The sequence below is a fragment of the Cherax quadricarinatus genome, chromosome 14 (genome assembly GCF_038502225.1).
Source record: "Cherax quadricarinatus isolate ZL_2023a chromosome 14, ASM3850222v1, whole genome shotgun sequence".
Taxonomy (NCBI): domain Eukaryota; kingdom Metazoa; phylum Arthropoda; class Malacostraca; order Decapoda; family Parastacidae; genus Cherax; species Cherax quadricarinatus.
In genome coordinates this window covers 5,682,310-5,696,265 of record NC_091305.1, presented here as the reverse complement: position 1 = coordinate 5,696,265, position 13,956 = coordinate 5,682,310, and the positions used below count along the sequence as shown (strand labels likewise).

Genomic DNA, 13,956 nt, shown 5'->3' with positions numbered 1-13,956 from the left:
GTAGGAGTCGCTGCAGGTTTTCACTCAACCTGGGGCACGACATGCTGGTGCCCTCGAGTGAGGCGTCGACAAAACTCGGCAACTGGGCAGGACTTCTGGCAAGCGACTCAGGACACTTCTCGACTGGTACTGTCGCTGGGCTGTCACTGCCGGCGAGCGTGGAGCGAGTCGTGGCAGAGATGACTGGGCGAAACATCTGGGAGTCGTAACATCATACACCAGACTGCAGTGAGAGAGCTAGCAGTCAAAGTGACATCTTTGTGCAGGCTGCTCACTGAAGCTTGTGACACGAGGCTGACACAGCGCCTGCCGACAGGCCTGGCTGCGGCTTGACGAGTATCATCTCTCGACAGTTGGAGTTATAGCAGAGGTTAGCCTAAGCGTCCCCAGACTTGTTTCTCTACATATAACTGCACTCTGAAGGTCTGGAGGTGAAGTGAAACAAATCTTGATGGGAATCGTAGCAGGTACGATTCTGCAGAACATCACGAGCGACGAGCATAAAAGCTTTCTGTACAAGAGGGCTCATACGCTCAGGGCTGAGTAATCAGCTGTCAAACACACTGGTCACACGGGTGACTTAGCACAGTGGTGCAACTCAAGGGTCTGACCACAGACCTCACTGGACACACGGAAACTTTAAAAACGCACCGCTGTACATACGGTACAACATGGCTTAACTAGCAAATGATGCTTTTCTGTGCACAAAACTGACACTAAGACATATACTAAAATGTGAGAACACTGACTGAGAGGAATTAATTAACACACGACATATATTTTCTCTCAATCTTCTCGACAATACTGAAATAATTACTGAACACTCGATGGTGACATCATGTGATGTCAGGAGTGATGTCGCGAGGTGACGTCAGCAGGACTGTGACGTCAGCAGACATCTCGAGGTGACGTCAGGCAGACATCATGAGGTGACGTCAGCAGACATCTCGAGGTGACGTCAGGCAGACATCGTGAGGTGACGTCAGCAGACATCGTGAGGTCATGAAGTCGCGCAGCATCGTGGGTGACGTCGATGTGATGCGGGCAGCAGACCACAGCATGTGGCCTGGGATATCTGGTAACTCACGTGGCTTTGTAGGTCTACGTGACATCGGCCACACCCAACGTGGTGTCGATCCACGTGGTGTCGTGATCTACGTGGCATGCTGATCCACGCAGCTTCGAGTGGCCTCGGGCACTCGGATACACAGTTCTGGCAATGAATTCACATGGAAAACAGCAGAAAACACAGCAGAGGGAGTGGGCAGTGGTGAGTGTATGGTAGTGTGGTGGCGAGGAGCGTGGGTGAGTGTATGGCAGGGCGAGCATCTAGCCATTCCTCCTCCTCCTCCTCCTCCACCCACAAACACGTGGAGAAGCTCACACTGGACGCAGAAATCACCACAAAACTCACCTCTGGCTTGCTGAAACGGCTGTGCTGAGCTGAACAACAACAGCAACATACAAGTGACGCTGAACACGTGACTTGAGAAACAGCGTGGGACACTGTAGCGTGGGACGCTGTAGCATGGGGTCACTGTGACGCCACTTACAATTCTCGGAGAATTTCGGCAAATTTCGGCCTGGATCCTGCTTGTACCTGTGTCTGGATGCTCAAACGTGCAGACACGACATCAGGATAACTCGTTGAGAGACGGATGCTTCTTGTGTAGGGTGATGAAGTGAAGATGACTTCATACCTCTTCCTCCCTCTCTCTAGGCAAACACAACTGCTGCATGCACCGCTGTCACCATTTATAACGGGCTTGTTTGGTATTCTGGTAGCGGGTGGTTAAATGATATACGTCTTCGGATGCTTCTTACTTTATTGATAACTAGTGTTGGGTTACACAGGCTTGTGTGTTTGTGCCCATGGCCCGGGAGGGCCATGCCCACGAGAGAGAGCTGGGAGGCCTTGTGTGTTGTTGCTAGGCCGCTGTGAGAGTGAGGGCGAGGCAAGTCTGGGCATACTGAAGTGGCAAGGCCTAGGTGGCAGCACCAGCATAGCGCGAAATATGAACTAAGCTGGCAGACAGCATGGGCTGTCTGTGCAGACAGTACAGGCTGTCTACAGTAGTAGCAGTGGAAGTAGTGGTAGAGATAGTGGAAGTAGTAGTAGTAGTAGTATAAGTAATGCATCAGTGGCAGAAGTGGCAGTAAGAAGGTAGTAGTGGAATCCCCAGAACACCTTCCAGGTATACTCCAGGTATACCTTGAATATACCTGGATACAGATCAGGTCAGGTCACGAGTGTTCTGAAGTGTCTAGCATTTGACTATGTAATGAGAAAGGAAGGCATCAACAGAGACAAAGCTAGGACTAAGATTCATATTAGGAAGGTTTTAAGTAAGGGATGTTTCAATGAGATGGCATCTGTGAAGGTTAGAAGAAGTGTAGACAGTGATTAGTAAATGTTGCCTAAGTTTCATTCTTCTGTGTGCAGGTCATTTGTGTATTGTTCTTTATTATTATTGAAAATAATGCATTTGTATGTCTCTATAGTGATGTGTGTCAATTGAAGATCCTCCATCCACATCTCTGTTAGCAGATGGAGGTACCTTGTTTGGTTATTCCACTTGTTAGAACTGTATGAGGTTTATAAAGGAGGGGTTAGAGTGGTCGGGGTGCACATGGGAGGGGTTAGGTAGGAACGGTTAAAGTGGTTGAGGTGGGGGGGGGGTGAATGATCAGTGGAGGCAGTCACCAGAGGCTGGTGTTGAGAGATGGAGGATGCTGGATAGTGGAGGGATATGAAGGGGGTGGATGGAGGTTGGAAGCAATGAGACAGTGTGATGGTGACCATGTGGGTGGCACTCTCGGTGGCCCAGTGTGGGTGGTGGTGTGGATGATGGGTGACTGGGTGGGCGAGTGGTGGTGTGGTGGCTGTGAAAGAATGGGTAAGGTGTAGACATGGGGCTGTGTGGGCTTGAAGCTGTGGGAGAGTGGTGTGGGTGAAAGGTGAGGGGTGGGTGAGGGCATGGGCTTGAAGCTGTGAGAAAGTGGTGTTAGTAAATGGTGCACTTGTGTTGGGGGCCATGGTATGGGTAGTGGTGTGGATAATGGGTGACTGGGTGGGTGAGTGTACTGTTGGATGTGTGGGTGATAACAAAGGGTGGGTGGCTAATTAGTTGTGTGGATGGCATGTTAAGGTGAAAGGTTGAGTAAGGTGTGGACGTGAGGTAGTGGGGAATTGTGGCGGTGGTAGAATGGTGTAGGTGTGTTGCTGTGGGGGAAATTGCAAGTGGGTGGAGATCACTGGTTGAGATTGTGTGGGTGAAGGCATGTGACTGTGGGGTAATTATTGGGGTGGATGTTAAGGGTAATTGTACATGAGGCGTGTGGCCGAGGTATGAATGGAGCACAGGTGAGAGAGGTTATGTACATTAAATAGGCCTCTCCCGTAAAACAGTGGATTCACTTGTAGCTTCACTGCAAAATGGAGGGAAAAGACTCTGGCATCCAAACCTTCACCCAGTACCTTCACCCATCACACTCAGCCACTCTTGCTGTGTCCAGTGCCAGTGCCTAGTTTCCACACCCCTCTTCCTATTTTTACACCCCACTGCCCCTACGTTCTAGCCCCTCACCCCCTTCACTGACATACCCTCACCCACTTTTGCCCATCCCATCCCATCATTTACATGTCCTCAATTTCCTGCCCACACACAAATATTCCCATACACCTATACAGTGGAGTTGGGGATTGACACCACCTAACTTCAGGCCCCTACATTTGCATAGCACATACCCTCACCCACATATCCTCACCCATGTGCTTCTACCCATCCCTTAACCCCACATACCCATGCCTCTCTGAACAGACTCTTTCACAGACCTCGTTCCCCAGACACTTGCACTCACCTCCCCCCTAAACACTTGTCCTCATCCATCTATCTATCCATCCCCTGGCTACACACCCACACCTTTCTGAGCAGTCACTCCAGTGCCACATGGGATGTACAGCAGATAAAGAGAATGCTGAGCAGCAGTGACAGCATATACCCCCAGGCCACTCTCACACTTTCATTCATGCCTTCACTCACACCTTCACTCATGCCTTCACTCAGTACCTTGTTCTCAGTTTCTACTGTTCACACTCCCACTCTAGCTCACACTCTCCCACCCACAGCTCACACTTTCCTACCACTAGCTCACATTCTCCCACCCACTAGCTCACATTCTCCCAACCACTAGCTTATATTCTTCCACCCACTAGCTCACATTCTCCCACTCACTAGCTTACACCCTCACCCACTAGCTCTCATTCTCTCACCCACTAGCTCACATTCTTCCACCCACTAGCTTACACCCTCACCAACTAACTCACACTCTCCCATCCATACATTCTCACCCACTTTCTCTCACCATTCACTCTCACCCAAACATCAACTGCCTGAAGATGCACAGAAACATCTATCCTCAGTCCCTGCTGTCACCCACACACTCTCCACCACACAGCAGCAACATACATACACTTCATCCACACTCACCCACACACCCTCATCCACCTTCATCCATACTTTCTGCCACACAGCAGCAGCATACACCCACACTCACATACACATCCTCACTTAGAAGAGTGAGGCAGTCTTGGCCTCCTTTATCAACACTGAATATGTGGAACATGGGGCAGTGATTCCCTGATAGACTCAGCTGTGTAAACTGATTAATATGACAGTGTTCACTAAAAATATTCTGCAGTTTGGCAGCTCTGTTAATGTGAAAACGTGTTAACGCATTTTGTGTCATACAACGATGTACTGTACTTAACCCTTTCTCTGTCATTAATGTAGATCTATGTTATTGATGCTAGCATCATGTAGATCTATATTTTAAGCACAGTGCCCTCAGATATGCTATGGGTGGTAAATTTTGGCCTAGACATGAGAGAATGGTCTGTACTGTATTTGTGCACAGTACAGGAGGGCCTCAGTCATATGGCTGCTAAGGTTCTCATCCCCAAACGATAAGCAGAAATTGCTGGCAGGTGAAAAAGAGCCATTTTTTCATTATCAAATGCACCCAAAATGCCTGAAATGTGTTTACATTATCATATATTAAGTGTTCAGTACAGCTAGGCATAAAAAAAGTAAAATAAATACACTACATATAATTTTTTTTTTTTCAACAAGTCGACCGTCTCCCACCGAGGCAGGGTGACCCAAAAAGAAAGAAAATGCCCAAAAAGAAAATACTTTCATCATCATTCAACACTTTCACCTCACTCACACATAATCACTGTTTTTGCAGAGGTGCCTAGAATACAACAGTTTAGAAGTACAGTGGACCCCCGCTTAAAGATCACCTCCCAATGCAACCAATTATGTAAGTGTATTTATGAAATTAAGACACATGTGCAACATCTGGGTATCTTTATTGTAAACGTTTCGCCATCCAGTGGCTTTATCAATACAAATTCTAGGACATAACTTGAAGACAGTAGAACTATGTACAGAAGATGAGGTAATCAGTCCCTCAACCTAGGAGTAGGTGCGAAGAGCACCATAGTCGTGGAGATTCTGAAGCATAAGAAAGGAGCCTGGCGCTTATATAGTAACGTCAGGTGCAGCAGACGAGGGCATAGTCACTGGTAGGTGGGATTCCCCAGTGGAAGTAGGTCCTTCCCAAAGAGATGGGTTAGTTGTAGTAGTAGTTGTCGTAGCCGTGAAGGTTATGTACATGTCCTCAGAATCAAGATTCCATGATGTTGCAGTGTCTGACAAGTTGTGTAAGAATGGTATATAATACCGACAAGATGAAATTAAGACACATGTGCAACATCTGGGTATCTTTATTGTAAACGTTTCGCCATCCAGTGGCTTTATCAATACAAATTCTAGGACATAACTTGAAGACAGTAGAACTATGTACAGAAGATGAGGTAATCAGTCCCTCAACCTAGGAGTAGGTGCGAAGAGCACCATAGTCGTGGAGATTCTGAAGCAGAAGAAAGGAGCCTGGCGCTTATATAGTAACGTCAGGTGCAGCAGACGAGGGCATAGTCACTGGTAGGTGGGATTCCCCAGTGGAAGTAGGTCCTTCCCAAAGAGATGGGTTAGTTGTAGTAGTAGTTGTCGTAGCCGTGAAGGTTATGTACATGTCCTCAGAATCAAGATTCCATGATGTTGCAGTGTCTGACAAGTTGTGTAAGAATGGTATATAATACCGACAAGATGAAATTAAGACACATGTGCAACATCTGGGTATCTTTATTGTAAACGTTTTGCCATCCAGTGGCTCCTTTCTTCTGCTTCAGAATCTCCACGACTATGGTGCTCTTCGCACCTACTCCTAGGTTGAGGGACTGATTACCTCATCTTCTGTACATAGTTCTACTGTCTTCAAGTTATGTCCTAGAATTTGTATTGATAAAGCCACTGGATGGCGAAACGTTTACAATAAAGATACCCAGATGTTGCACATGTGTCTTAATTTCATCTTGTCGGTATTATATACCATTCTTACACAACTTGTCAGACACTGCAACATCATGGAATCTTGATTCTGAGGACATGTACATAACCTTCACGGCTACGACAACTACTACTACAACTAACCCATCTCTTTGGGAAGGACCTACTTCCACTGGGGAATCCCACCTACCAGTGACTATGCCCTCGTCTGCTGCACCTGACGTTACTATATAAGCGCCAGGCTCCTTTCTTCTGCTTCAGAATCTCCACGACTATGGTGCTCTTCGCACCTACTCCTAGGTTGAGGGACTGATTACCTCATCTTCTGTACATAGTTCTACTGTCTTCAAGTTATGTCCTAGAATTTGTATTGATAAAGCCACTGGATGGCGAAACGTTTACAATAAAGATACCCAGATGTTGCACATGTGTCTTAATTTCATCTTGTCGGTATTATATACCATTCTTACACAAGTGTATTTATGTAAGTGCGTTTGTACGTGTATGTTTGGGGGTCTGAAATGGACTAATCTACTTCACAATATTCCTTATGGGAACAAATTCGGTCAGTACTGGCACCTGAACATACTTCTGGAATGAAAAAATATCATTAACCGGGGGTCCACTGTACGTATATACATATAAAAATACACAATACATATATCCCTCCAATATCCCAAACCCCTCCTTTAGAGTGCAGGCATTGTACTTCCCATTTCCAGGACTCAAGTTCAGTTATATAAAATAACCGGTTTCCCTGAATCCCTTCACTAAATATTACCCTGCTCACACTCCAACAGCTCATCAGGTCCCAAATACCATTTGTCTCCATTCACTCCTATCTAACACACTCATGCATGTTTGCTGGAAGTCCAAACCCCTCGCCCACCACACCTCCTTTACCCCCTCCCTCCAACCTTTTCAAGGACGACCCCTACCCCGCCTTCCTTCCCCTACAGATTTATACACTCTCCATGTCATTCTACTTTGATCTATTCTCTCTAAATGACCAAACCATCTCAACAAACCCTCTTCAGCCCTCTGACTAATACTTTTATTATCTCCACTCCTTCTCCTAATTTCCACACTCCGATTTTTCTGCATAATTTTTACACCACACATTGCCCTTAGACAGGACATCTCCACTGCCTCCAACCGCCTCCTCGCTGCAGCATTTACAACCCAAGCTTCACACCCGTATAAGAGTGTTGGTACTACTATACTTTCATACATTCCCTTTTTTGCCTCCATAGATAGTTTTTTGCCTCCACATATACCTCATGCACCACTCACCTTTTTTCCTTCATCAATTCTATGATTAACCTCATCCTTCATAAATCCATCTGCTGACATGTCAACTCCCAAATATCTGAAAACATTCACTTCTTCCATACTCCTCCTTCCCAATTTGATATCCATTTTTTCATCTAAATCATTTGATACTCTCATCACCTTACTCTTTTCTATGCTCACTTTCAACTTTCTACCTTTACACACACTCCCAAATTCATCCACTAACCTTTGCAATTTTTCTTTAGAATCTCCCATAAGCACAGTATCATCAGCAAAAAGTAACTGTGTCACTTCCCATTTTGTATTTAATTCCCCATAATTTAATCCCACCCCTCCTGAACACCCTAGTATTTACTTCTTTTACAACCCCATCTATAAATATATTAAACAACCATAGTGACATTACACATCCCTGTCTAAGACCTACTTTTACCGGGAAGTAGTCTCCCTCTCTTCTACACACTCTAACCTGAGCCTCACTATCCTCATAAAAACTCTTTACAGCATTTAGTAACTTACCACCTATTCCATATAGTACTTGCAACATCTGCCACATTGCTTCCCTATTCACTCTATCATATGCCTTTTCTAAATCCATAAATGCAATAAAAACTTCCCTACCTTTATATAAATACTGTTCACATATATGTTTCAATGTAACCACTTGATCTACACATCCCCTACCCACTCTGAAACCTCCTTGCTCATCTGCAATTCTACATTCTGTCTTGCCTCTAATTCTTTCAATAATAACCCTACTGTACACTTTTCCTGGTATACTCAGTAAACTTATTCCTCTATAATTTTTACAATCTCTTTTGTCCCCCTTCCCTTTATATAAAGGGACTATACACTGGATATTTCTGATATCTGAATGTTCAGTCAATAGTACAGAAGCAAACTGCTTATTTTAAGCAGTTTGCTGAAAATAAAACTCGAAGTGGGCAAAATTACTAATGTCTAAATTTTGCCCAGACTGCTAACTTTGTGTCTGCATAATGCCATAATTTCATTAGATTTCATATTTTTCATCAAATTTCATATTTTTGGTGTCATTACCTTCAGAAAGAGATTCTCTACCGTTTCAGAAGATTTTTTATTTTACATCTCATTAATGCAAGCACTCATCAGTTTGTTTATGATATGATACAGCATATAGTCAGAACTATAACTAGTGTATATAAAATAAAATGGACATAATTTTAAGTGTGATGTCAGTACACTTCTGGAATGACAACTACTGAGTGAAGGTGTTTTCTTCTGCCAAAAATGCACCACATGCTGGTGGCTTTCTTTTGTGCCTAACAATATTTTATTACACTTAAATTTCATTTTGTATACTGCACAGCGAAGTAAAGTTTGTTTCTTTGTGTCATCTTGCCATGGCAAAAGATGGCTGTCAAGTTAAAAAAAAAAGCTTCCATACATTTGCAACATCTGTCACATTCCTCCCCTTGTCACCTCTGTCATATGCCTTTTCTAAAGCCATCACTGTGACAAACAGTACCTTACTTTATTTGAGTATTCATTTATATGCTTCAATCTAAACACTTGGTGTACACATCCTCCTCCTGAATCATCCTTGTTCCTTAGCAATCTTATTTTCTCTCTTATCCCTAACTTTTTCAGTAATAATTCTGCTTGTTTTAAAATATATTTAAAATGGAAATTAATATAACATTATTATTTTATATTTTAGCCTTATTGCCGTCACCACGATTTTGAGGTGATGCGTGTCAGTGTGGATTCTGCTATCCAGGTGTTGGGTTTTCTCAACACTGGAGATGTGTCCTCTCCTCCTGCCTTCTCAAGGCATCTGGTCCTACCACTCTCTGCAAAAGGTCAGTTAATATGAGCCTCAAAAGAAGTGCCTTTTGTTTAAATTGAAACTATTGTTAGGAATATTGTTTCACTGACAGATGGGTTTAAAATAGTTTTGAGGCAATTTAGTTCATCTTATCACAAATGCTGCTTGACTCTTTCAATGGGGATTCCTTGTTGCTAGTGATGGGCTCTTGGTTCAAGAGTAATATGAGAGGGGCCTGGAAACATGACTGATGAACAGAGAAAATGTTATTTTAGTGCCAGGAATGTCTGCAGTGTTCATTCTGGACCCTATTTTGAAATTGGCATCTCTTTTAATTTTCGTGAAATTGGCCAAATTGCCAATTTCTGACCACTTTATTGGGTAGTTGAAATCAGTAAATGGACAGTTTCTTGTACTCAGTTGATAAAGCAAATGGAGTTCTAAAGAAATAGCTGTGAGTTTCGTCTACTGGAACAACGGAATTGGCCAAAAATAGGGCTCAAAGTGGGCAAAAATCACTGATGCATAAACATCACCGAGATTGCTAACTTCATGAGAGCTTCCAGCTGCCTCCTCGCCACAGCATTTACAACCCAAGCTTCACACCCATATAAGAGTGTTGGTACCACTATATTTTCATACATTCCCTTCTTTGCCTCCATGGATAACATTTTTTGTCAACAGATACATCAATGCATCACTCACATTTTTTCCTTCACCAGTTCTATGGTTAACCTCATCTTTCATAAACTCATCTGCTGACAACTCACCTCCCAAATATCTGAAAACATTCACTTCTTCCATACTCCCTCTCTCCACTGTGATATCCAATTTTTCTTTATCGAAATTGTTTGATACCCTCATCACCTTACTCTTATCTATGTTCACTTTCAACTTTCTACCTTTACACACCCTCTGAAACTCATCCACTAACCTTTGCAACTTTTCTTTAGAATCTCCCTATACTATACTATATTTGGACAGTAACTTGTTTTATAAACAAAAGCAGTGTCTTAGATATGTAGAAGGGACAGGTGCAGACACTTAAACTATCTCTTCCCTGAAACTTAAAACTATTTCTCAAGAAGAATGTACATTTTTCTTGTTCAGGTGACATGGTAATGTTGCCGAAGGTTGATCCAGGAAGTGATGATGAAGGAGGTGGTGGCAATGATGAAGGAAAAATTCCCTCATTTTGTGTCTTGCTTCACGGTGGACTAAAGGTAGGTTTTATGTTAACATTTTTCTGTATCTTTGTAGATGCACTAATTTTGTGGTCTTGGGGAAACTAAATCTGTAAGGGTCATACAGCCCCCAAGAAATGATAGGTAATCAGGCTTGATCATTGGAAGGGGAGTGGTAGTTCCATTTCCTCAGATCAAGGTTGACAGTAATATACTGTAAAGAAAAAAATGTTTCTACGTCAAGGAATTGTTACTATAGAAAGTTTATATGTGACATCAGAGGGTGAGACATCCATCATATTGCATGTCAAGCCTGTGCCAGCAGTTGTGTGTTTACCTCTGATGAGATCTGCTGTGCTGAGTATTATTCAACAAAAGGTTGATAAAAACTGCTGTGCTGTGGGTTCATCAGCAGAATGGACAGAAAGAAAGAGTGTCTTTTTATCTCGTGCCTGCTGAGATATTTGGGTAAAGTGGTTAGCAGCATTCAGTGGTTGGGTCTGAGAGTTGCTTTCCTTGTAAGGGCTCTTTATCCAAAGAATTAGAGCTACCCTCTCTTTCCTTGGACTGAATCTAATTGCCTCCCATGTCTCCACCAACAGCGTAACCTTGTCAACTCAGCTGGTAGACATAGGAGTGCCCCAAGGCAGTGTGTCCTTGGCCCTCTCTGCTCTTTCTCATTTACATCAATGATCTCCCCAATATATATCATATGTTCACAGATGACACAACTTTTGTTTTCTCCCATTCAAATCCAACTACACGCAGTGACACTGTTTACAATGAGCTACTAAAATTAGCTACCTGGATGACTACTAACAAACTCACCCTCAATATAGACAAAACCTACTACATGCTGTTTGGAAACAGAGTTTCAATTTTTTTTTTTTCATCAAACCAGCCCTATCCCACTGAAGCAGGGTGGCCTAAAAAGAAAAATGAAAGTTTTTCTTTTTAACTTCAGTAATGTATACAGGAGAAGGGATTACTAGCCCCTTGCTCCCGGAACGTTAGTCGCCTCTTACGACACATATGGGTTACGGAGGAAAAATTCTGTTCCACTTCCTCATAGAGATAAGAGGAAATAAACAAGAACAAGGACTAGTAAGAAAATAGAAGAAAACTCAAAGGGGTGTGTGTATATATATGCTTGTACATGCAAGTGTAATGTGACCTAAGTGTAAGTAAAAGCAGCAAGACATACCTGAAATCTTGTGTGTTCACGAGATGGAAAAAAGACACCAGCAATCATTTTTTTTTTTTTAACAAACCGGCCGTATCCAACCAAGGCAGGGTGGCCCAAAAAGAAAAACGAAAGTTTCTCTCTTTAAATTTAGTAATTTATACAGGAGAAGGGGTTACTAGCCCCTTGCTCCTGGCATTTTAGTCGCCTCTTACAACACACATAGCTTACGGAGGAAGAATTCCGTTCCACTTCCCCATGGAGATAAGAGGAAATAAACAAGAACAAGAACTAGTGAGAAAATAGAAGAAAACCCAGAGGGGTGTGTGTATATATGCTTGTACATGTATGTGTAGTGTGACCTAAGTGTAAGTAGAAGTAGCAAGACGTACCTGAAATCTTGCATGTTCATGAGACAGAAAAATGGACACCAGCAATCATATCATCATGTAAAACAATTACAGGCTTTTGTTTTATACTCACTTGGCAGGATGGTTATACCTCCCTGGGTAGTTACTGTTGAGCAACCTACTACCTAAAGAGTTTCAGTTATCCAGCTTAATATATTGATCAATGGTTCTTCAATTGCAAGGCACATTTATGGCAAATTTTTAGGTCTGCACCTTGACTGCAACCTGATATTTAATACCCACATCCGACAGCCAAGAAGGTCTCCAAAATAGTAGGCATATTCTCCAAGATACAGTACTAACAACACTCACACCATACCACTCTTTAATCTTCTCTTACTGCATCTATGGTATTTGTGCCTGGGGATCCATTTCAACAAATCACCTTAAACCATTAATAACCCAACAAAAAGCCACTGTTACCCATTCCTGTGCCAGAACACAACCTCCACTCTTAAAGAGTTTGAAATTGTTATACAAAATATGCACTCATATTACTGTGCCTATTATGTACTATATAAAACTTCACACTCCAGCATAAACCTTCATTTGAAATTTTATCTTGATAGCTGCAACAAAACACACAGGCATAACAAGAGACACAAAACTCTCTTTGACATTCCCTGTATTTGCCTCAACCTATGCAAAAACTCGGTGAGCATAAAAGGCTCTAAAATCTGGAATTCATAACCCAAATTATGAAAAAGGTTCCCTATCTGCTGATCAGTGTAGAGCTATTGTTAAAAGGCACCTCATCTCCCTAACATAACTAATCTAACACTATGCTATACCAAATAAAACCAGCTAATCCAACTCTATCCTTGTTCTTCCAGTCTTCCTCAAGCTCCCATAGAAAATTAATTACTCATCTTGCTCCATTATATTTCTACTGAAACTAATTAACTTTCTGTATCTTCACCATCTCTTTCAATCATTCCATAAACTGAAGACATTGAGTCACTTTGAATTATTATTATTATAATCAAAAGGAAGCGCTAAACCTAATCACTTTGAAATTGCGTAAGAAACCCCATGTAGCTGAAAATCGAAGATTGAGACACTTATGCAGCATATGGGAATCTTTATTCAGGAAACGTTTCGCCACACAGTGGCTTCATCAGTCCAATACAAAGAGGAAGGCGTAAGGAGAGGAGGAGTATGAGGTAATAAGTCCCTCAGCCTGGAGTCGATGTGTTCAGTCCATCAATCTTGTAGAATGTACAGCATAGGGCCGTAGACGTGGCTTATATACTGTAGTGAGGTGAGGTGAAGCAGGCGGAGGCGGGGTCATAGTGGTACCATCCACTAGTCGAAGTAGGTCTTTGTCCAAAGGTTGAACAAGAGTTGAAGAATTCTTTGTAACAAGATCCCATGATGCTGCAGTGTCTGACAGTTGTGATGAATGGTTTGAAAAACCGACAAGTTGAAGATTGAGACACTTATGCAGCATATGGGAGGAGGAGGAGGAGTATGAGGTAATTACCTCATACTCCTCCTCTCCTTACGCCTTCCTCTTTGTATTGGACTGATGAAGCCACTGTGTGGCGAAACGTTTCCTGAATAAAGATTCCCATATGCTGCATAAGTGTCTCAATCTTCAACTTGTCGGTTTTTCAAACCATTCATCATAGCTGAAAATCACTGAATCAGTTTGAAGTATTTATTA

The 13,956-nt window shown here is 42.8% G+C and overlaps 1 protein-coding gene across 4 annotated transcripts in view; it reads left to right on the top strand.

Annotated features, from left to right (window-relative positions):
• The window catches only part of IntS14 (integrator complex subunit 14), a 48,465-nt gene that overhangs the window by 21,023 nt on the left and 13,486 nt on the right, over positions 1-13,956 (top strand). For all 4 annotated transcript variants that reach the window (XM_070084791.1, XM_070084790.1, XM_070084792.1 and 1 more), the window contains 2 exons: positions 9,406-9,547; positions 10,624-10,736. In XM_070084791.1, coding sequence (XP_069940892.1) covers positions 9,406-9,547; positions 10,624-10,736 — 255 coding nt within the window. The remainder of the gene's footprint in view (positions 1-9,405; positions 9,548-10,623; positions 10,737-13,956) is intronic.